Consider the following 23,243-nt stretch of genomic DNA (forward strand, 5'->3'; position numbering starts at 1 on the left):
TCAACGTCCGACAAATGACCGGAGTTGGGGGTCAACGTCCTACAAATGTGCGGATTTGGGGTCCGATTCCGTTCGTCTCTCTATGCGTTGTGGCGCTAATAATCCTGCAGGCGTTTTATATTCAATCGTTCAACGTCCGACAAATGACCGGCGAATCCGTGGCATGTGGCACCAACAGGGACGTCCACCCTATCAGAAAAGTGGCGGAGGAGAGGGTGTTTGAGAGGGTTTTTGACCCCTTAGAGGCAGTGACGTAGCAAGCACTTTTTCAGAGGGTGAACAAAGTGGGGAAAGACAACTTTTAAGGGGAAAACTTTGACGAAAATGGTCAAATATTGGCTAATAAGTACAAAAGGGCTACAAATCTGATATATCAGGGCAACCAGCGTCCGGGGCAATAGGCGTGAGAAACCTTTGGACAATGAAGGCCCAATTGAAGCCATTTGTCATTTTTGGATCAATTTTAGCACTATTATTGGGTACTATTTTAGTTTGAAACAGCCGCAAATTGGTGAAACGAAAGCCTAATTGAAGCCATTGAAAAGTTTTCACCATTATGATTATTGTATAATATAAACAATTATTTTTAAAATAACACGTGGATGTCCATAGCAGAAGCAAAAAGGAAGACTTGTCCATTTTTCAAAATGAAGGTGCAATTGAAACCATTTGCATGGGCACTGTAGGGCCTATTTACATTATTAGGCCTAGGCCTATTGTGTAGAAATTTAGTTTTAAAAATGGAAAATTTGGAAAATTGTTTTTGGTGCATCATTTTTACACTATTATTGCCTTAAACAAAAAACAAAGAAGGCCCGAACTGAATTTGCAAAATTTAAAATGTTACACTGATCCACTGACATCACTTAGATAAGACTTCAGACTCGTAATTTCAGGTAATACATGCATGGATTGATATGTTAAAGTCAGTTATAGACCTAAGTCCGTCTTAATACTGATTTTTGTGACAAAATGTCACGGGCCCTACATATCGACTGGCCGGCAGTATTTTTTCACAGGCTTTTGGACCAAGGAACCACATTTAAGCACTGCCTATATAATAATCACAGGCCTATACTTAGGCTTACTATATACTATCCTGGGCCTACTCAATAACGTACAATTTAACCTTTTCCATGTTTTCTCTTCTTTTTTCTTTCTTGTCAATCACTAAAACTGGTAGGAATTTGATATTGCGTCCTCTACCCTTCAGAAAGTGCCCCTCCCTCAATACTACTTACATGCATGGTCCTACTAAATTACGTGCAATTTAACTTTTTCTCTTCTCTTCTCTCTTCAATTTTTCTCACTTTCTTTTCTTTTTTTTCTCCTTTTCCCCTTTTTTCTTCTTGTCAGTCACTAAAGTACTGGGGCAATATGATACCGCGTCACACACCCTTCAGAAAGTCCCCCCATGATCGATGCACATGTTCGCCATAGGCCTACATCCGCACAAGCGCCTGCGAAACCTTGCAAACACCTGCGGTATATAAACGAAAGAATAACGAACAAACCCAGGGTATTATACAGAACAGTACGAACACACATCGGACAACTTCCGAACATGTGTATTCGGCACACTCCATTTCAAGTTTTGTGCATGCACAAAACTTGAAAGCATTGTCGACGGACTAAACAAACATCACCTAACACGTAAACGCATTTGGCGGATAATAGCAGGACATATGAAGAACATAAAAGCGAACATTGACGAACACTAACGGATTTGCTAAAATACCATCCGTTTTTTATACGGAAGACCGATCCGATGTAGTGTGACACTAACACGGTCTGGGTCAGCGTACATCACCGAATGCAAAAATATGCTATCCGGTGGTGAAGGCCTCACAGGAGCGGAGTGGCGGCGAGCGCGGGCCGAGTGCAACGAACAAAGGACGAACATGAACGAAAGGAGAGCGAACAAACTCCGGCAATATGCAGCACCATACGAACACACATCGGATAAATACCGAACATGTGTATTCGGTACACTCCGTTCAAGTTTTATGCATGCACAAAACTTGCCGACGGACTTAACGAACATCACCTAACACGAAACGCATTTGGCGGATGATAGCAGGACATAAAAAGAACATAAAGCGATCATTGACGAACAACAACGGATTTACTAAAATACCATCCGTTTCTTGTACGGAAGACCTATTCGGTGTAGTGTGACAGAAGCATAAAGTGTATGTAGCAGGGAGGAAAAGCTGACGGTCAATTGAAAATTTTGACCTTTCATATTGTAGATATGGATTTTTTTCCCAAAACAAACACAAAACATTATGTCTTTTGCGTAAAAATCCATATCTTCAAAAGGTCCAAATTTTCAATTGATCGTCGCTTTTTCATCCCACCTACATACACTTTAAGTATAAATCATCAGATTTATAAAGTTTACTTCAAGTACTGTTAAATATCAAAAATATCAATTTTTAATGATTTGCCATAAAATGTGTATCAAATTGCGAATTTCAAAAAATCAAAATTATTTGATATCAAAATGACATTCTTCGTATTCAGAATGCAATTCGATATGTCTGATGTGCTCTAATGTCCCAAAATAAATACTGTCCAAACGTTCATACCCCAGCCCTTAAGGACTTGGGACAATCAGAAAATATAGATACCAGATGCTATAAAGACATTAGCATCTATTATGACAAGTGATTTTCACACTTTTGTTGACCGGGACAAACTTAAGGATTGGAATCCTGGAGACAGTTCACACAGCGGATTTCCAAAGGTTTTTGCTTCAGAACTGTTTTGCTTTAAAAGCAATGTCCTCTGTGTCAGTGGACTTGCCTAAACAGTAACTGTTGCATACATGTCTTTATATTCTGGTCAATTTAGCACTCATATAATGTGGTTTCCAGCCAGTTAACCACATGGTATCAAGTCAAACCAGGTGGATGATATACACCAGTCCTTGCGGAGCTGAATTTAATGAAATGTTCGCACGATTAATTTTTTGCACTTTGCCAATTCTGAACTGTGTCAATTTGCTTTTTTTTAGATTCCCAATTTTAAGCTTCCTTACATTGACCTATACACAAAAGGAATATATTCGCACGTTATTATTTTCATGGTAGCTGCTTTGAAATTGAATAGTGCGAAAATAAATGTAACAATAAGGCGAAGAAAAAATCCACCCTGTTGTACGGGCCCGACCAACCTAGATTTTCTATTTTTAAATTAAATAACAAAATTGTTACATGCATGCAAAATCACCTGTTTTTGCCAAAAATGAATAGATTTTGACAGAAATTTGCTGTGTAAATGTTAACTGTTTTGGGCAAAAAGTTGTTTTGGTCTGAAAAAACTGTGTGCGAAGCGATAGGAAATTGTTTTTTTTAAAAGATTTTGGTGATTTTTACAGTCATTTGCTAAAAAAACAAACAAGGAATAAAGTGCCCAACTGACTGACCCTACTTCAAAGGTCTGTTTGCCCATAAAACAGGGTGGTTTTTGTTTCATTGCCTACATGTAACTGAAATTTACCATGTACCAATTATAATTGGCTAAATTACATGGCTCGTTTCAAACCCTGAAAACGTTCAATGCAAATTTACCAGCAATTTCAGAAGTGTTTAATGGATGACTTTGAGAGTGTTAAAACAGAGCATCATTAAATATTTACTCGGACATATAGCGATTTGTCCTGGTGGTTTAATTGCCCATCCGAGGAAAGTAATCCTTGCGGACCTTTTTAGAAAGTGGTTAATTTTTGATGAGTGAGTATAGTTATATGTCTGGTTTGAGATGAGGTGTTCATGTGTCGATCATGTGACTTGTCAGGCAATCCATGATTGGATGGTGTGAAAATGTAGGTGGGGCTTAGTATACTTAGTATATAGAACGGCAGTTCAACTTTATTGTGGTCAGGTAAAATTTGAAATCTACAAGAAAAATCATGAACAAGAGCTACTTGATTCCTTATTTGTAAGTCGTATAAATATCAAAACTGACAAGGAAATTGCTTGTTATCTCTTTAGCTTTAACAGTATTAGGAATTTACTCACATAAACTTTAAAAATATATTTGAATTATAGTTGAATTCAAAATCATCACACCTCCATATATTTAATGAAATGCATGAACCCCTACTGCATGCAAGAAAGCCCTCAGATGATGATCACGATTGAGTAGGTTCAGGTATTGCAAACCATTTTATCATTTGGGAAATCGATCAAATATTTCCAAAGAAAATAACAAAGCTGAGAATTATTTTGGCAATTATGACTTTCTGGAATGACTAAGAAAGGTGAAGTGAGAGTGGGCGTCAAGTAACTTCATATAATCTACTTGCATATGCTTTAATCATATTACTTTTATACATCTATTACAACATACTAAAATGTTGAATTATTTAAATTCTGTAAATTCTGTAACACCATTATCAGCACTTTTGTAATACTTAGAGATATATATGGATATCAGCTCCTTCATATTTTAGTTATGTAATATTTTGTTTCTTCAAGAGTTGCAGTTGAAACTTCCCAAACGAGAAAACTGCCAATGGAGTAGAGTTTGATCCAATTTATGTTATCTCAGAATTGTAATCGTATCAGGACTTGAATCTATCCATGCAATCGTTTGACATATTACTTCAGATAGAGAAATAGTGCTATCTATATCACTTGGCTCTATTTGGTAAAAGACGTATCTTCTGTTTAAGTCACTAACAATTTACTTTCTTTTGTCGTGGTTGAGGTTAATGTGTCTATTTAGCTTACATCCAAAAAGTTGTTAATAAATGTTGGCATTTATACAGCGCCTTTCACATGTATCAAATCACTTTATATGTATTCTGCTGTCGTTAGAATATGCCATACAATGCCCAAGGCATGCTCATACCTTTGGGTGGTGCTCAATGGACACTATTCATAACAGCTCCCTATACCACTGGGCAGAGAGAGGCAAGTAAGGTAAAGTACCTTGGCCAAGAGCACAACATGCTGGCACCGCCGAGGCTTGAACTTTGCAGAACCTGTACCGCTGGGCCACTGCTGTGCCTTCGTAACATACCAAGAGATCAAAATAATGCTATTATTCTTGCATTGGGTTGGTTAAAGGGATGTGACCTGATCGACAGCTGCATCCCAAATTTTTCTTCAACAAAACTGAGATTTTGGTATTCGAAGAAAACTTGTATTTTTCTCATTACCTCTGTAAAATCAAATGCCTGAGTTATGTTTCATTAAGGTTATTAATTATTTTAAACTGTTGTGATTTGGTAGTTCACAGCATCTTACGAATGGTAGTGCGCTTTGGCAAAAACTGCATTGCTCAATTCATAGCGAGCGTGTAGAAGAATTAAAATATCACAGATATACTTTTATATGTGCTGCGGTTCTTGAGTTACGTTGTAAAGAGGGCTGAAACAACAACACTTTTGTAAAACGTACGAGGGGGTATCCAAAAGTTTTTGACATCACCCACAAGGAAAAGAGCTATATTGATGACATTTTGTCAGTGTAATCACTGGTCCTTATGTACATTATGGTCCAAAAATGGTCTCATAAGTATGTTTAAATTTTTACAGGTGGCGCTATGATGGGCAATAGGCGCATAACCTTTTCATGATAAGATCCTCCACTTTTTTTTTTTTTTTTTCTTTGTCTTCATCATCCGTAAATGATTGACGTCCACTTCTTGGCTCATCTGTAAGGGACATGCGGCCAGTTTGGAAATTCCTTTTTTCAAAAAGCAACAGTGCCATATGATGGGCAATCATCACCACAGATAGCTTTCATTTCATCATAGATTTTCTGAGCATTGTAGGCCTAACCCTCCAAATGCAGAAACTTAATCAATATGCGTGCCTCAATTGTCACTACCTTACAGGTTATGCGCCTACTGCCCATCTAGCGCCACCTGTAAAGAAAGTAAACATACTTATGAGACCATTTTTGGACCATAATGTACATAAGGACCAGTGATTACACTGACAAAATTTCATCAATATAGCTCTTTTTCTTCTGGATGATGTCAAAAACTTTTGGATACCCCCTCGTACATAACTCATTAACAACAATAAATTAAGCAAGTTTGCAAAATATACGATTTGTAGAATGAACTTTTGCAAAACATCAAGGTGTTAATTTTCAATAATATATTGATCTAGATAATGAAAATCAATTTTTTGGTTGCTTCGACCAACAATACCTCGTCTACCCTTAAGATGGTGGTGAATTGTGGTAACCACACCCGCAGTGCATGTGCTATCCGATGGGCATAATTTATTGAGTGAGGAATAAGGAATTCCAAGAACAATAATCCTGCAGCATATTATATTTTGTTCTCAAAGTGACCTAGATTTTAGTTGTAGATTAGATAGTAATTCTAGTCAAGTATAATTGCATATATCACAAAGTGTAGCTGACACACCCACTCATAATTCTATTATCTGAAGATAGCACACATTTTAGGGACATGGCACAATCACACAATATAGGTTGCTATCTATTGAAGATAGCAAATGCTTTAGACACGGCACAGTCACACAATATAGGTTGCTATATACTGAAGATAGTACACACTTCTGGACTTGGCACAATCACAAAATATGGATTGCTCTCTACTGAAGATAGTACACACTTAGTGACATGGCACAATCACAAAATATAAGTTGCTATCTGCTGAAGATAGTACTTCGGGACATGGTGTAATCACAAAATATAGGCACACAGCATGGGACACAGCACAGTCACAAAATAAAGGTTGCTATCTACTGAAGATAGCACAGTGTTATTAACATGGCATAATCACACAATATAGGTTGCTATCTACTGAAGATAGCACAGGCTTAGTAACATGGCACAATCATACAATATAGGTTGCTATCTACTGAAGATAAAATATCCTAACATATTGTTATTCAAGTGCTGATGAAATATTTGACAAAAATGTTTGCAAAAATATTTTACAATACCATTTTGACAACATTTTAGAAATGTTGTTGTAGTGTGTTTCATATAAAATGTTTGAAAACATTTTCATGACCTTTGTTATAACCTGACATTTAATGTTATTAAAACGTTTTTACCAATACCAAAACTTGGAAGTATAACCTGTTTTAAAGCATAAAACAAAAAATATTTTGTGTTTGCTGGGTACTGAATATAGTACATGCTTACATGTAAGGGCACAATTAAATAAAACAGGTTGCTATCTACTGAAGATAGCACACAATTAGGGACATGCCACAGTCACAAAATATTGGTTGCTATCTACTGAAGATAGCACACATTTATGGACACAGCACAGTCACAAAATATTAGTTGCTATCTACTGAAGATAGCACACAATTAGGGACACAGCACAGTCACAAAATATTGGTTATCTGGGGAAGATAGAATAGGAACACAGCACAATCACATAATATATACTTATATACAACACAATAACCAAATATAGGTTGCCATCTACTGAAGATAGCACACACTTACATGTAGGGACTCGGAACAGTCACAAAATATTGGTTGCTATCTACTGAAGATAGCACACATTTAGTGACATGGCACCGTCACAAAATATTGGTTGCTATCTACTGAAGATAGCACACATTTAGGGACACGGCACAGTCACAAAATATTGGTTGCTATGCTATCTACTGAAGATAGCACACAATTAGGGACACGGCACAGTCACAAAATATTAGTTGCTATCTACTGAAGATAGCACACATTTCAAGACAACACAATAACCAAATATAGGTTGCCATCTACTGAAGATAACACACACTTACATGTAGGGACTCAGTACAGTCACAAAATATTGGTTGCTATCTACTGAAGATAGCACATGCTTAGGGATGCAGCAAAATCACAAAACATAGGTTGCTATCTATTGAAGATAGCGCACATGCTTAGGGACCCATCACAACAAAATATACTGGCTGTATCAACATAATTTGTTGATAAATGTCATAAACGGTCATATAACAATGAATTTTAAGTAGACCATATGTTGCATTAGAAGCAGGTTTTCACTAACCATGAAAACTGATTGATACCAATCATGTAGGTTGCTATCTACTGAAGATAGAACCGTAATAAATATCACCATGAATATTGCCCATTTCTGCTTTCTGCAATGGCCTATCCATATCTAACTTCCATTAAAAATAAATCCCAATAACAATGTCAAAAACAAAGCAGACAGGCTGGAAATCTGATCAGTCCATATGATACAGTAAACTAGTATGTAGCCGGCCAAGTATTGACATGTTTTAGTGACAAGTTAATCATACATGTTAGATACACATGGTCAGTACATAGATCAAGAGTTGTCGGCAACAAACAAGTAGTTACATGTATGTATTTAAAACCAAAGTCCAGTGGAATGGTGTCTGATGGCTGTGTGGTCTTGATATGGTAAAAGGGCATATCTAGAAGACACAGGGTGTATCAAAATGATTGGTATCCATCAATTTTGATGTTTATTGAACACCTTGCCTCTTAAAATGCAACATAGGATACTGTTGAAACATCTAGAATGTATAGTTTATGACTTGTTATGTAATTAATCTACCCAGAATCTGCATCTTTGTTGAATGTTGATGTGTCGGAATCATCCATTATCAATCAAAACTAATGGGTACCAATCATTTTGATACAGCTTGTACACTATAATGATGTATATTCATACGTAGCAGTAAACGTAAATAGGAAGCAATTTTAGACTTCTACGCTACTCAATTTTAGTACACTCACCGGAGTGCTTTCACCGGGTCAACCGGCATCTTCAGCGGATGTTATTGCTCTGAAGATTTGTTGTTGCTAGTGATGTTGTTGGAACACCTCCGATGGCGTCATAGATGTAGATGCGTCAAGCTCGAAGATGGTGGCGCCCCTTGGTTCCGGGGGTCAGGAGGTTCTTGAACCACATCTTGAGCTTGACGTCATCTACATCTATGACGTCATCGGAGGTGTTCTAACAACATCACTAGCAACAACAAATCTTCAGAGCAATAACATCCGCTGAAGACGCCGGTTGACCCGGTGAAAGCGCTCCGGTGAGTGTACTAAAATTGAGTAGCGTAGAAGTCTAAAATTGCTTCCTATCTAGCTTGTACACTGTTTCAGAAATATATATTAGATCTATGGAATGGTTTTGTTGTTTGGGCTCCAAATTGGACTTGTGATTTTGATGTCAAATAAAATGAAACCATGAAACATTTTGGAATGTGAATTTGTAAGTCACATGACTTAGGGGGCACTGAATCGACCACCTAGATCGATTCTGCACCCAAGCAGTGGAAGTTACCATAAATACTATAGCCATTGTAAAGAATGTTTTAAGACCAAACTTCAACTTGATCATAACAATATTAGTAGTATTAGTAGTGCCAAATATTGGGGCTGAAGACGTCCAAGAGAATACTGGATGAAAGCTTCCTCTCGGTAAGCAATTTCAAGTTTGTGAGAAATAAGAAAAGTTAAACACAATATTAGTAGTATTTATACAAATTTTCACATGCTCTACGCTGAATTGTTTCAGGATTGGCGGGGCCACCTGTACCCTTTCCACCGGGTACCATAACCCCTAGCTATGCCACTTTGTATAAAACTCTGCATGTCATTTGATCAAAACTTAGTTTGCTAACCTTCAACCAAAGGATGCTGAACCCTAACGTGCATCACCTTTAATGCATTGATAACAAATATCAACATTTCATGGACTCAATTTCTGTAGAGAAATAATAATCAAGGACTCAAGGTGCATCATGATTGTTGACGGAACTCCCACATGTAAGTTTATCTGTACAGAGCCTACAGATATATGCATTATTGCATCGGCCTGCTTGTCTGTTTATATGTGTCTGGCTAGCTAGCAATATACACACATCAAAAAAAGAAAGTTCCCACTAGTTTGAGTGGTGATAACTTTGAGTACAAATAATTAAAAGCAGAAAAGTTGATACAAATGTTTGGAGAATTTTCCTAGCTGCAGGTTGACACCAAATTTGAGTAAAACCGATCTGAATGGTTGAGAAATTAAAGGATTGAATGAAATTGGGCACAATTAAAAAGCTGCAGTGTTATTAACTGTATAAAAACATAGGTTTGAATGGGTGTTAACTGTGCATAATTCTCGAAATACTGCAATCAAGGTGGGGTTCTTATCAATCAATGACGACCGCTTACTTCAGGTGAGTGCAACTATGCAATTTCGCACCGTGCAATTTGTTTGAATTTGCAACTGTACAAACTGCAACAAATTAAGTTTAGTCTTCAATTTATTGACCATTCTGATTTGTTTTTACACCTGTGCGGTGTCATACTGCAGCTAACAAAATTCTTCACATGTTGACTCTCTCCACGCGTGTGTCCACTGCAGACGACAATTTTTTTTTAAATTTCAAAACTCAAAAATATCAGAATTGTAAATTTTCATGACCATATTTGGAAATAGCATGGAAAATGCATTAAAATGAGTACAATCAAGCCTAGTATTGGTTCAGTGGATCTTAAGATAGCTGTTGATATTTTGAGAAAATACCTTAAAATTTAGACTACATATGGTGAAGCATACATGGCTAGCATGCAGAGCATTAATATTACTATAAATCTTACTGCTTTTAATGACATGTGCTTAAAATAACCACTCAAACTAATGGGGACTTTACATTTTTGATGTGTGTACATGAAATCGTGATGATTTTTCATTCACTAAGTTGTTTGGGGATGTATCGAATACCTGTTCCTCAACAATGAGAGTATAGATTGAATGGCCAAGTCAGTTGGGGAGAGTGGATCATGTTTGACTTTATCTGGTCGAGGTGGGGAAAAGGAAAAACAAAACATATATCAGCATCAGTTTTTAAAAGCAATCTTTACCCATGATAGAGCTCCAGTCAGTGACCAGCATTGCTTTCAAAGGAGGTCCTGATTCAGCAGAACCAGTGTTGCCAAATCTTTTCAGTGCCAAGGTGCGGCTAAGTGACTCAGGCCACAGCAAATGACTCCTAAGTAGCCCGATGTTTAGGATTCCAAAGCAAGGCACTTTGGGAGGAAAAGCACTTGACAAAAATCTTCTGGTCAAAAAGTTACTGACCGATCAATAAATGGTCACAAAACCAATTGTTATTGCAATTTGGAGCTTCAGAGACTCCAAATCTGTATAATTTTGCTGAATTGAAAGGAAAATACATCAAATTGCTGCCGCTGCCTGGCACTGGCAAAAGTAGCCCAATTTTTGGCAAGCAGCAGCATCCTTTTTTGAGTAGTGGCAAGTGATCGCCAAGTAGCCCAATTGTGCGCCTAAGGTGCGGCGTTGGCATCATTGAGCAGAACATGATAGATAGAAACATAAACATAATATTGCAGACAATTATATACAAAGTGGGATCAATATATTGTAAATCAATTATCAAACATATCTTACCCTTCCCAGAATCCTTTGCAACATGATACTTCACCTCATTTTATCAAATGACACTCCCATTACTTTGTACAGGTTCCCTTTGTTAACAGTTTGAGAATAAACTGGTTTAACATATTTTGCAAGATCTGAATGTGCTCTGTTCATTGAGGTATGGTACATTTCATCACTACCGACCCATGTTGCCCAGATAGCAAATCAATACGGGAAATTCAAATTAGAGAAATGCATTGTGGGAAGTGTAAGATATCTTCTCTGATAGCACCCCTTGCGAATAGTACGTGGAAGATTATTTCATGTACTGTACATGTATACCGTATTGTTTGTAATAAACGCTCCCCCTCTAATAAACGCCCCCTCCAATGTTTCTGTGAAAAATTGACAAAAATGCGAACATTTCCATGACATATCGTGTAGGTAAGCTTAAAACTTGCATCAGTCATGTCAGTCACGATCGCTAAATTGAATGGGCAAAACCTATTGTGGCTCAACTCCCATCCATTTCATTGCCTAATTATGGTAGAATTACACTAATTCCATATGCACTTACATGTGTAATTTTGTTGTATTCCCCACGAAAATATCATTTTCCGTGGGCGCCGCCATCATGTATAGTGTAAATCCCTCCTTTTATTAGGAGCACCATCGGGAAATTGAACACGATTTTTAAGCTTTTTTCACTGACAATTCACTTCCAATAAACGCCCCCCTTTTGGAAAAATGCAACGCCCCCGGGGCGTTTATTAGAAACAATACGGTATGCTGCTCTATGAACTTGAAAAGTGTGCAACTGTGCATGCTACTAGCGTTTTTCATGGAATTGGGATTAGTCAAAGCGTGTTAGAACTATGATTATGAGTTGAATTAATATGAGCATTATGAACAAAATAGAACTTTGATGACAGTAAGCGTGGAAAACTGACAATCAGGTGGTTTAGAAGGTAACGGTTTAATTGGGCTGTTCCATTTGAAATCTATACACCCCCTATGGAAGACATGGCCTTAATCTCCCACACAGGGTGGCATAGATTTCAAATGGGGTTACCTGAATGGGTGATTCCATTTGTAATCTACACCCCTGTGTGGAAGATTAAGGTCATGTCTTCCATTCCATAGGGGGTGTATGGATTTCAAATAGAATAGCCTGGTAGTGTGATGAACCACCCACAAACATAATATTAAGTGTAGATGCAACTAGTATTTAAAAAAGAGAAAGATACTTCACACTATGGACCACAATGGCCTCATCCCAGTGGCATAGTTCAATAACCTCAATTAAAAAATCATAGTACAAAATTTGACCTCAAGTTTCAGAGTATGAGTTTTTGTACCCAAATTTTCAAAGGCCATTCAATGAATGTGCAAATGTATTGGGGTTAAATAACTTTGCCTTGATAGATGAGCATGTTGTGGATCCTAGTGACATGTTATTCTGCCTAAAGTGCAACACTCCTCAATAAGAGAGGTGTAAAACGCATTCTGTATCACTTAAGCGTAAATTACATCTGATCGCTAAGTTCTTTATTCATTGTTTTCTCTTTAATTACCCAGGTTCGTCTCAATCTACTGTTTCTTCCTACACGTCGGAGTCTGATATCGAAGACCAAAAAGGTGAGTACACTCAAAACAGAACTAGATGCTGTAACAATAGAAATTTAGCACCATGATATGCCAGACTTGATCAAGTGTGCTTGTTCCCATTTGAGGGTTGAGAGCAGGATTTGAAATTAGCACTGACACAGTGGCAGGATGCCAGCTGATTTGTCAAAAACTGTCAGCAGATAGATAATATACGGCTATAGTGGGTCTTGTCTCAAGTTGAGAGTAGCACCCAGTTAGATTTCGCATTAGCAGGTTCGAATCCGTGCATTGAGGTTTCATCTCCAGTGTATGGATAAATCAGGGTCAGAATTTCGGCGAGAATCCGGGAATCGATTATCGTAAAGATTCTCGTTAACAGATTTGCGTGAATCAGAGTTGATTCTCGCAAACTTTTGTAGTATACACAGAAGTTGATTTGTATTCTGCAAGAATCAAGATTGATTCTCGCACTGTGAAACGAAATTCTGACCCTGTAAATGGCTTTTCTGTGTGTGTATATTCCTTGCAGGATTAGGTTAGCAGTTAGCACACATGATTCGACTCTGCCACTTCGAGATCTAACATGGCATTATTCTCAACTTGAGACAAGACAGACTATAGCAAATTTGTCTGTGGATATTTGATGCGTTGAAGTCACAATCACTTAACAAATATGAAAAGTTGCGGAAGCAATATCTTTAATAGCAATTTATTTTGCGTACACGGGTAGAATTTTGCGGGAACAGTTGCTTATGGACAGTGACGTAGCAAGGACTTTTTCGGGTGGGGGGGGGGGGGGACAAGGCAACTTTCAAGGGGGCATAATTTGATGAAGGTTGGCAAGACATCTCACAGGGGGGATGCATCCTCTTGTCCCCTCTTGCCATGCTTACAGGAACTCGCTTGGAATTGCAGCTAGGAAGTGCACACCCTATTCATACCACAATTAACCATCACAGCCAGGATCAGTTCCTCAAGTCCTTGTATGGGTAACTGAGACAACTAAGCAGTTAGTTTCTGGCCCAGGGCAATTACATGTTAGCCCAAATATTTTGTGAGAGTAAACAGGGACTGCACTGGGGCTCGAACTCTCATCGCCATACACCAATATATCAGGCCTTGTCTTTTGAGGCGAGGAAGAGCGATCACTCGCCATCACTCGCCTAAAATGAAGCTGAGGAGAGCTTTTTATCACTCACCTACATTTGGTGTAATAATAATACAAGTGATTAAAATCACTCGCCTACAGCTCACCTGACAAGTTTTGAGGAGAGTGATTTGTCACTCGCCAGCAATTTTCAAAAGACAAGGCCTGAATACATGGGAGTCTTATCGCCTTAATGATTGAGGTAACTTGACTGCCCTGCTTTATACTTGTGTGGGTGCCTCTTCCTTCCAACCACTTCTGCTATGCCTCTGTTCCCCTGCCTATGAGGATATGTATAGTATTAGTCTCTATTACATGTCTGAGTCTGAGTATAGTAGACATCACTTAATCATGCTGCTAAGAATTCAGATGCTCTTAAGACTTGCCGTATCGAGAGTAAGTCAACACTTGAATAGCGAACAAAAATAAGCAAATTTCAGTTGTTTGTTAATGTCCCATATAACATGTGTGTTCATCTGAGCTGTGGGAGTGGGGAGGTTATTCAGTGGAAAGGTGGGTACAGGGAGGTGCGGCAGATTTGGGGTGCATTTCAGGCATTTTGGTATAACTTTTGCATAAAATTGGTTTAGAAATGGGATGAATTTGTCCAATAATCTGGAAAAGGTGCAGATTTTGCATTGTTTGTTGGTAAAATTTGCAGGAATTTTTCCAGAATTAGGCGAATTTTTAACATCATTTTTTTGAAAAAAAAAATAATAGAAAAGTAGTATGTTTTTTCTTAAAATTTAGTTTATATTTTGGGTATGTTTTTGGAATCCTATTCGTAGCTACCCAATTCAAAATAAAATATCCTCCGGGTGTGATACATTTAGTAGCTTGTTGTGTGACGACGGGTCTGTGAGAAAATTTGGATGGGTTATTACGAGTAGGCTTTAGAATTCATTGCTCATTATTGGATGTTCCAAGTAGTTGTCTGATCGCTCAATGTACCTTAAAGTTGTTTACGAGCTCTCTCCAGCAGCTGTGTGCTTTTCCCTCCATCAGACGTGACTATTCAATAATAACACATTTGTCGCGAGGCCTGAAGGCAAGCTCTACCCGGAGCTACATTGAGGAAGAAGGCCTTATCGACGATAGCTGCCTTACAGACATTTTGACAATTTCTGCATATATAGTGAACACATGTAAACATATATGACACCTGGCAGCTATTGCAGATACGGCTGTCTTGTGTTAACCACTCAACATTTTTTGACGACGTAAAAAAAAAAAAGATCTGCAAGAATTTAACTGGCAATATAAGCATGGATCTATCGAGCGATGGGGACCTATTGATCTCAAAGATCGCAATCTTTCCTGAGAAAAGTCTCCTTGTGGTGAGCAGTCGAAGCTCGTAATCTTGTTATGCGTGTAATTACAAAGCCATTAGCGCAATCATGCGGCGGTTAACATTTCAAAACACGAGACAAGAGAGTGAAATGAAGGATGTGTGGATTTTGGAAAAGTGTGACAAGTAGTCATACAAGCTAACATGCGTGTCCTTCATGGCATATTTTTGCACGGTTACTTTTTTTGCGTTTTGTACTGGTTCGCTTGTTTTTAAATTCACAATTTTGAGTTTTCTTACATAGACCTATACATTGTACTTAATAGAGCATGTTGACATGTTTTTATTTTTCATGATAGCTGCGTTGAGTTTGGAAAATGCAAAAATTAAGGGTCCGCAAAAATACCGTGTTGACAGTCCTCTACAGTTTGAGGCACATCATACAGGTTATATGTTAACTGTTAGCGCAAGACATTTCAGTTCAAATAAAGAATACTATTGCAAAATTGATTCAAAAAGTGGAAATTTTCATAATTTTACCTTGGTAATACTTGGTTGGTTAGTTCTGATTTGCAGTGGCGTAACCGAGGGGGAGAGGGGAAAGGGGACAGCTCTCTTAGAAGGCTTGCCCTTTGCCCCTCCCTTTTAGTTAGAAGGCTACGCCACTGCTCATTCTTAGTTTGAAGGAGAAATTTGATATCAAATTGAACGCGTGTTGACTACTGAACTCACTATTGACCACAATGGCCTCATCCCAATGGCATAGTTCAACCTCAATTAAACAAGCATAGTGCAAAATTTGATCTCAAGTTGCAGATTATGATTTTTTGTTACTCAAATTTTTAAAGGTCATTCAATGAATGTGCAAATATATTGGGGTTAAAGAACTGTGCCTTGATAGATGAGCATGTTGTGGATCCTAGTGACTTGATGTGCAGGTGGCTGGTCATGCAATCAATAAGTATGCAAACTGTTCCAAAGTCCATTTATAAGAGGTGTGCTCAACAAAATAAGAGGCTGGGCCTCTGGCTGAAAATGGATGGGCAAAGCTGGAGAAATTGATTGGACACTAAAAATAAGAATAGCCATTGAAGCAAGCCACTAGTTTTTCATGTAGTTAAGTTGTCCAGAATACTTCTGAAATATTTTAAACCACAATTAGAATATTATGGTGTGGATATGTGTGTGAGGGGGTGGGTGGTGTTAGCCCGAAACATCATGGCCCTAGTTGTTCCTTCCTCACCATAGGCCCATGAATGCGGTACCATTTCAAAGCCGGGGCACCCTGAACTCATGTCGTGGTGATGATGTCACACTGACGGCCTCTATTTCTATGAAGAATTCAAAACACAGCAACGATAACGGTCACGAATCTGGTCATTTTACACCCTCGAATGTACTCAAATTTTACAAACATGCACCAAATATGTTTTGTTTGAGAGTCATCTTCACTTGAGGAATTTATGTGAAAAGGTGGTATTTTGTGTGTACCCTGGACCAGTCTCGGACCTGTGCGGAGAATTCAGTGGAAATCGTAGTGATGGAGGTGTGAGTACCTCAGGCTAGGGTGGGGTATGCAAATGTGTGTAGGTGGGGTGTGTTCATATGGCCATCCAAACAAGGACATACACAGGAAGTGTGCAGGGCAAAGAAACATAGACACACAACACAACAACCAGGAGGTCATCGGCAAAATGACTATATTCAGAAAATCGCAAATAATGTAAAAATATGTATGCCGCAGGTCCAAGCTTCAGGGGTATAGGTAGGGTCGTAGTTGGATAGTGCAGATTATTTGTGTTTCAGGGTTAGGCCCATGGTATGGTGATTAAAAAATGGATGTGTGTATGTCCTCAGTTAGCCTCATTGAGGTTATTATTTGCCCATCTATGTGAGGGTGGGTATGTGATGGGGTGTGCTACCAGTGGTGTTTATAGGTGCGTGTGGGGATGGGGTTTTATACCGATAGGCCCCTACTTCATGATGCCGGCAGACACCGTCACTGTTGTGTAACACATATTATTAAGTGCTTATTTAACCCCCTGAGCACTACCCGCCGATCTAACATTGCCTCTGATTGGTCAATTACATGATATCTTCACTTTAATCACCAATCAGAATGGAGCTTTGCAAATAATTCACCCCAATTTTTTTGTGTGGTGAAATTATTCTAACAATGTTGCTGATTGGTCAAATTGATAATGAAAACTTCTTTCTGGCCAATCGGCAGGTAGTTCTCATGGGGTTAAAATAACAGATTCACTTTAGTGCCATTGTCCTAATATAGGTACAATATGGCGCTTTATACCAGTGCTTTGCACTTTAATCAAGGATGACAAGCTTGATTGGCATTGACAAAATCATTCTGCTATTATTTCATTATCCTTCATTACTGAACTAAAGGTAAATTAATATTGTTCATGGTTCATCAATATCAATTGCCATTATCAGGAAAATGGGAAAATCCTTGGGATGGTGTATACTTTATGAGCACAATTATCTGTAGCAGAGTTGAATAATCTGTCATTGCAAGTATCCAGAACAATTGTCCATCTGCGTAGGGGGTGCAAAAACCGCCAATGGTGTAGTGTCATGTAGGATGGGCACGTGCCCCCAATTGACTGGAAAATTGAGAAAATCCCATGGGAAAATTGCTGAAAATAGTTTATGCCCCCTCCCCCTATCAGACCCCTGGTGTCCCCCAATCATAGCCCCCCAATCATGCGCCCCCTGGATGACTTATGCTACACCACTGGACACCACTAAATAGTATAGCAGTTGTAGCATAGAACAAGACACCAACTTGTAAAATTCAGCTCAGTTTCACATGTGAATGAACCAAAATGGAAGGAATATTGCCATCTATTTATACTGCATTGTAATGCCCACGGCTCTGTTATCATTGCCAGGTTCATTAAATCAAATCTCAATTCAAGATCCTCATCTGTGCGCTAAAGATGTGTCAAAGCAAAACATTATTAGACTTTTAAATACCAAGTTTTGATCAATATTTGAAATTGCAACACATTTCTGAGAATTTAAGTGACATATAGATGGAGAAATATTGGGTTTTGATCAAATCTGGATTAAAATTGCAGTATATTTTCATCTTTTCTTATTCCATTTGTTGCTATGTGAACGTTCTTATATAGCAATATCAATTGTCGCCTTTCACTTATAGGTTAAGAAATGTGTACAGCACAGTGTCATCGCCCGATATCTTCATGGCAGAAATCGCCATGGTAGGTTGAATCCACCGCCACGCATGGCCATCTTGTTCCGACCTGTTTAATAGTTTCAAGACGCATAATGGGCCGAAGGACATCTGACTAAGGCTACTGACAATAGCCCGCTGACTGACTTCGCTGTGTGTGAGTTTAGCATGGTACGCCATAGGTCACTGCTTTTAGACTACCTCCACGATTGACCTATACACTGCGCTATACTAGTATACCGTAGTTCGGCACATATAAAATCAGAATTATTGTCAGTTTTTGAGTTCAAGACGCAAGTTTCTTTCTCAAGACGCTAGCTAACGACTATCATATCTGTTCAACACGTATATTCAAATGCAAGGAACCATATCTGGCTTCTTTATACGAAATCATTTACGGGAGATATTCATAATTTTCTACCACGGTATCCAAAGATTTTCGTCTGAATATCAAAATCGTGCATAGCACATTCACATGTATCGATCCCGGGTATTTATTTTAGTATCTCTGCTGTACCAAGTAATTATTAGCCAGGCGATGTCGGTGTGTACAGTATATCTTGTTGAGAAAAAAATGGACTCAATGAGCTCTTCCATTTATGAATACATTAGGCACCACCATTTGAAACTCACCCTCCCTCTGTGGAAGATTCTGGTGTAAGACCACCCCTCCACACACACACACACCCCTATGCATACCTTGCTACTGTTTTACATTGTAATTGTCGGAATAATAGTGCATTTCAAAGGTGAATAAATTGTAAACATCAACAGATAGAAGAAGTCAAAGGCAGAAATGAAACGTGCCATATATAAAATGTGCTACAATCCATAAAATCTGTGACAAATTTTACTCATCATGGCAATAAATTAGGGCATGCTACATCAATATGCCAGCTGGGAAGACTGCTTGCTGAAAATCAATGCATTATCGGCATACATACATACGACATTTCTTCACTCTGTACGTCAATGCTTATCATGTCTGCAATTTTGATCAGTCTCCCGGTAAATGTTGATCTAGTATTGATTAAAAAGGCCCATCAATTTATTTAGCAGAATCAGAGATGATCATTGGTATTTAAAGATTTGTAACACGGTCTGTTCAGCGATGATGTTCATGGGATGAATGTGTGTGTGGAGCGTATATACGGGTAATAACGGAGTAATGATTATAATTGGTATATCTTTAATGAATGTCAGGTAACATATTGAAATACACATATTTTGCACACTTGATGTTGAAAATAATATAGTAAGGCCAAAAAAAAAAAAAGGTTTGTCTCGGCCTCAGGACTCTGTGCTCATAGCTTTTAAAATGAGATTTAGCGCATATAGTACAACATGCCAGTGCATTTTTTTTATTGATAAAATCATTGTGGTTTCCAAGAAACATTACATTTTGGACGCAAAACAATTTACGATCTTGCTAAATAAAATAAAAAGCCCCTTAAACAGGATTGCAAAAAATTACAATCTAATATTTTTGAAGATGATCATAATTTAAGTTCGTCCACAAGGCGACGAAAATAAACCCTGTTCTACAACCCTGATTGACCCAGATTTGGTGTTTTGGGGATTTTTTATAGCGTGTTAGTTTCACACCTACTTTCATTCCCACTTACTTGCCTTCATGTATGGAACACATCTACTCCATCTATATTTGAAATGATTAAAAAAAACACACCATGCATCTTTGCCTTGTCATAATAAAATATCATCAACTTAGAGTATCTTTCTGAAAAATTACATGACCCAAGGGAGCCAGTGATATAGCTGTAGCGCATGCATCAGCATACGGCTTGAAGATGTGTTACAAGAAAAAATTGACCCTTTTTCTTTATTAAGATGCAACAAACATTAAGGTTGTTCACTTTGAATGCTGTGGGCAACACACATGTCTAAAATTAATTTCTATCAAAACTTAAGTAATAATCCGGAGCTTCAAGAGAGTTTCTTTTTTCTTTTCTTTTTCTTTGCAGACTTGCGATTTCCAAATGTATGTCTTGCTCTCACTCAGAATACTGTGAAAGTGGTAATTTTTGTGCGTGTAATTTTTCGCACTTTTCCGATTTTGATATAATTTTGCAATTTATAGTTTTTTTACATAGACCTACACACAGTGTTCGAATTTAGGAAAAATAAATGGTTGTCCCACGGACAACCAGATTACAATTTCTGGTTGTCCGTCTAAGTTTTTGGTTGTCCGTAGGCCTACAAATGTGACTTTTGGCTAGATTTATGGTTGTCCGCGGACAACCGAATCAGTATTTTTGGTTGTCCGGCGACTTTTTTAGTTGTCCCGGGCAACCGGACAACCAAAATTTGGAACGCTGCCTACACATAAAAGAACATACTCAGGCATTTTTATTTTGTGGTCTATGGCGACACCATGGGGGCATGGGCAAAATTCCCTCTATAGTTCTGTATATCTACATGTACCTCGAGTCACCGACGCTAGCCTTGAAGTTTAGCGTGTTCTGTGTTAGCTTAGCGTTACTTGGTGCGTGTACATACTTTAACGTGCACGTTCAACGTGCCGCAAATGTACACATAAGAAACCATGCTAAGCCAACGCAGCACACGCTGAACTTCAAAGCTAGTGCCGGTAACTCGAGGTACATGTAGATACAGACTATAGTCAGAACTCTTCCTCCTCCCCCACTGCCCCCTGTAAAAACCCATATTATGAAAAATATCTACTTTTTGCAGCAATTTTGCGCAAAATTTGTTGATTTTGTCCCCCTGAAATTTACTTTGAACACCCAATGCCCCCACAAAAAGATTCCTGGTGCCGCCACTGTTTGCGGTGTCTGCATTGTGCGTAAAAAGTGCGAAAATAAATTTTTCACAAAAATTTCAACTATTACAGCACTCATGGGTGAAAGGAGAAACAGTGGTGATGCTGCAGACTAGATTTGTACTTTTAATTCGCTTAGGAAACACTGCTGGGAAAAATATATTTCCACTTAGAACAATTATATATTCTCTTAATAAATTCCTCTAATTTGTGTTTTAAGGTTAGTCGGTTAACAGCTAAATTCACAAGGTAGATCTGAAGCTTTTATTCCACAGTTGATGTAAGGGCCAAGGGGAAAATTATGTTTAGTGCTATATTTTTATTTTCCTTTATCTGTATCTTCTTTTTTTTTTTACATTTTGAGAAGTAACATTTCATGTTTAAATGTGTTAATAATAAGTTTATAGTTGCTGTAAGAAACAAAAACTTCGCCATTAAAATTAGCTACATTAACCAGATGCGGATCCATGATTTGAAGTAAGGGGTGTAACGCTAGACTTCTCCGTAGTCCACTTGCCCATTTTGCATACTCTGGCTATTACATTTAAACATAAAACTCTGATTTATATTGATTTGTGTGCAACTGATAGATTTCACATCTGTATCTGATCTTTTCAGTCACCGCACTCCCTCTGTTTGTTAGTTTCCCAAGTGGACTACTGACTTTGCCTTGCGGTTAAGATTTTTAAGATGGGACTCTATGGAGAGTTAGGCCAATATCCGTGTTCTATAAGCTGCATATATGCTATCAGCGACTGCTGTACCTTGCTAGAAGTACCTGCATGTGCAACCATGACTGTTTCAAAATATCCCACCAAAGTCATGTAGGTAACTCCGAGGTCGTGCATTGAATTTGTTTGAATGAAGAATACTACGGGAACCAGCGCCTTACATGAGTAACATGGATAAACTCTACCATTTTTCACCCTCATTCATGTGGCAGTGACGTCAGTGTGCATATCATTGGATGCAGCTTCAAATTGTTAGTGTTTGCTTAAAACACTGGTGTACACACGCACACGCTTAATGACACCACATAGATGCGCTTGCGAAACAGCTGCCTCGGCGCAATGACGTCACTGCCACATCAGGGTGGAAAATGGTATCGCAAAGTATAGCAAGATTCCATGTCTGATTTTGTGCAATTTCAACAATGCAACATGGGAAGGCATGTTTTTTTGCTGTGATCCTCATCTCCTAGATGTTCACGCAGAACTACTAGAAACACTTCATTTGCATTTTGCCAAAACATCTCAATTTTTTAGTCTATGCAAAATCCATATTCTTTTACTTGGGCTAATTCAGAATTGTCTTATGGGTATTAATGTAACAGCGATACGTAATACTTGAAATGTATGCTTGTAATCTGCGTAGAATTGAAGTGATTTTAGAAAGCAATGGAACTTACTTGTACTACTTTACAATCCTATCAGTAACACAAATGATCGTATAAGCTAACTTTAAATTAAAAACGACTTAACTTATGATATTCCCTTTCATTGTAAGATATTCATGATTTTGTCAAGTTAAAACAAATAAGTGAAACTTTAGAAATGTCACACATTTGCCAGTAGAGTTCAATGTTCTCAAATTATCATGAAAGTGCAGAGTTGTTGTAAAGATAATAGCTGCTTCGTGGCAGCTCATAGAATACTGTTGCTAGCACAAATTCCAAAATTAGTTGTTTTTTAACTTGTCAACAAAGTTTTTAGAAACTGGGGATAAGCATATTAATTATATGTAAGTATTTGAAATTTTAGAAAAAAGTGTGGGTCAGCAGTGACTGATATCTCTTTTGACAAAAGGCAGCTATTATCTTCAT

At 38.0% G+C, this 23,243-nt stretch overlaps 1 protein-coding gene across 1 annotated transcript in view; it reads left to right on the top strand.

Moving 5' to 3' along the window:
* Positions 1-23,243, top strand: part of LOC140171104 (disks large homolog 5-like) — a 172,311-nt gene that overhangs the window by 23,535 nt on the left and 125,533 nt on the right. The window contains 1 exon segment of the mRNA XM_072194272.1: positions 12,943-13,002. Coding sequence (XP_072050373.1) covers positions 12,943-13,002 — 60 coding nt within the window.

Source organism: Amphiura filiformis, chromosome 15 (assembly GCF_039555335.1).
Source record: "Amphiura filiformis chromosome 15, Afil_fr2py, whole genome shotgun sequence".
Classification (NCBI taxonomy): Eukaryota; Metazoa; Echinodermata; class Ophiuroidea; order Amphilepidida; family Amphiuridae; genus Amphiura; species Amphiura filiformis.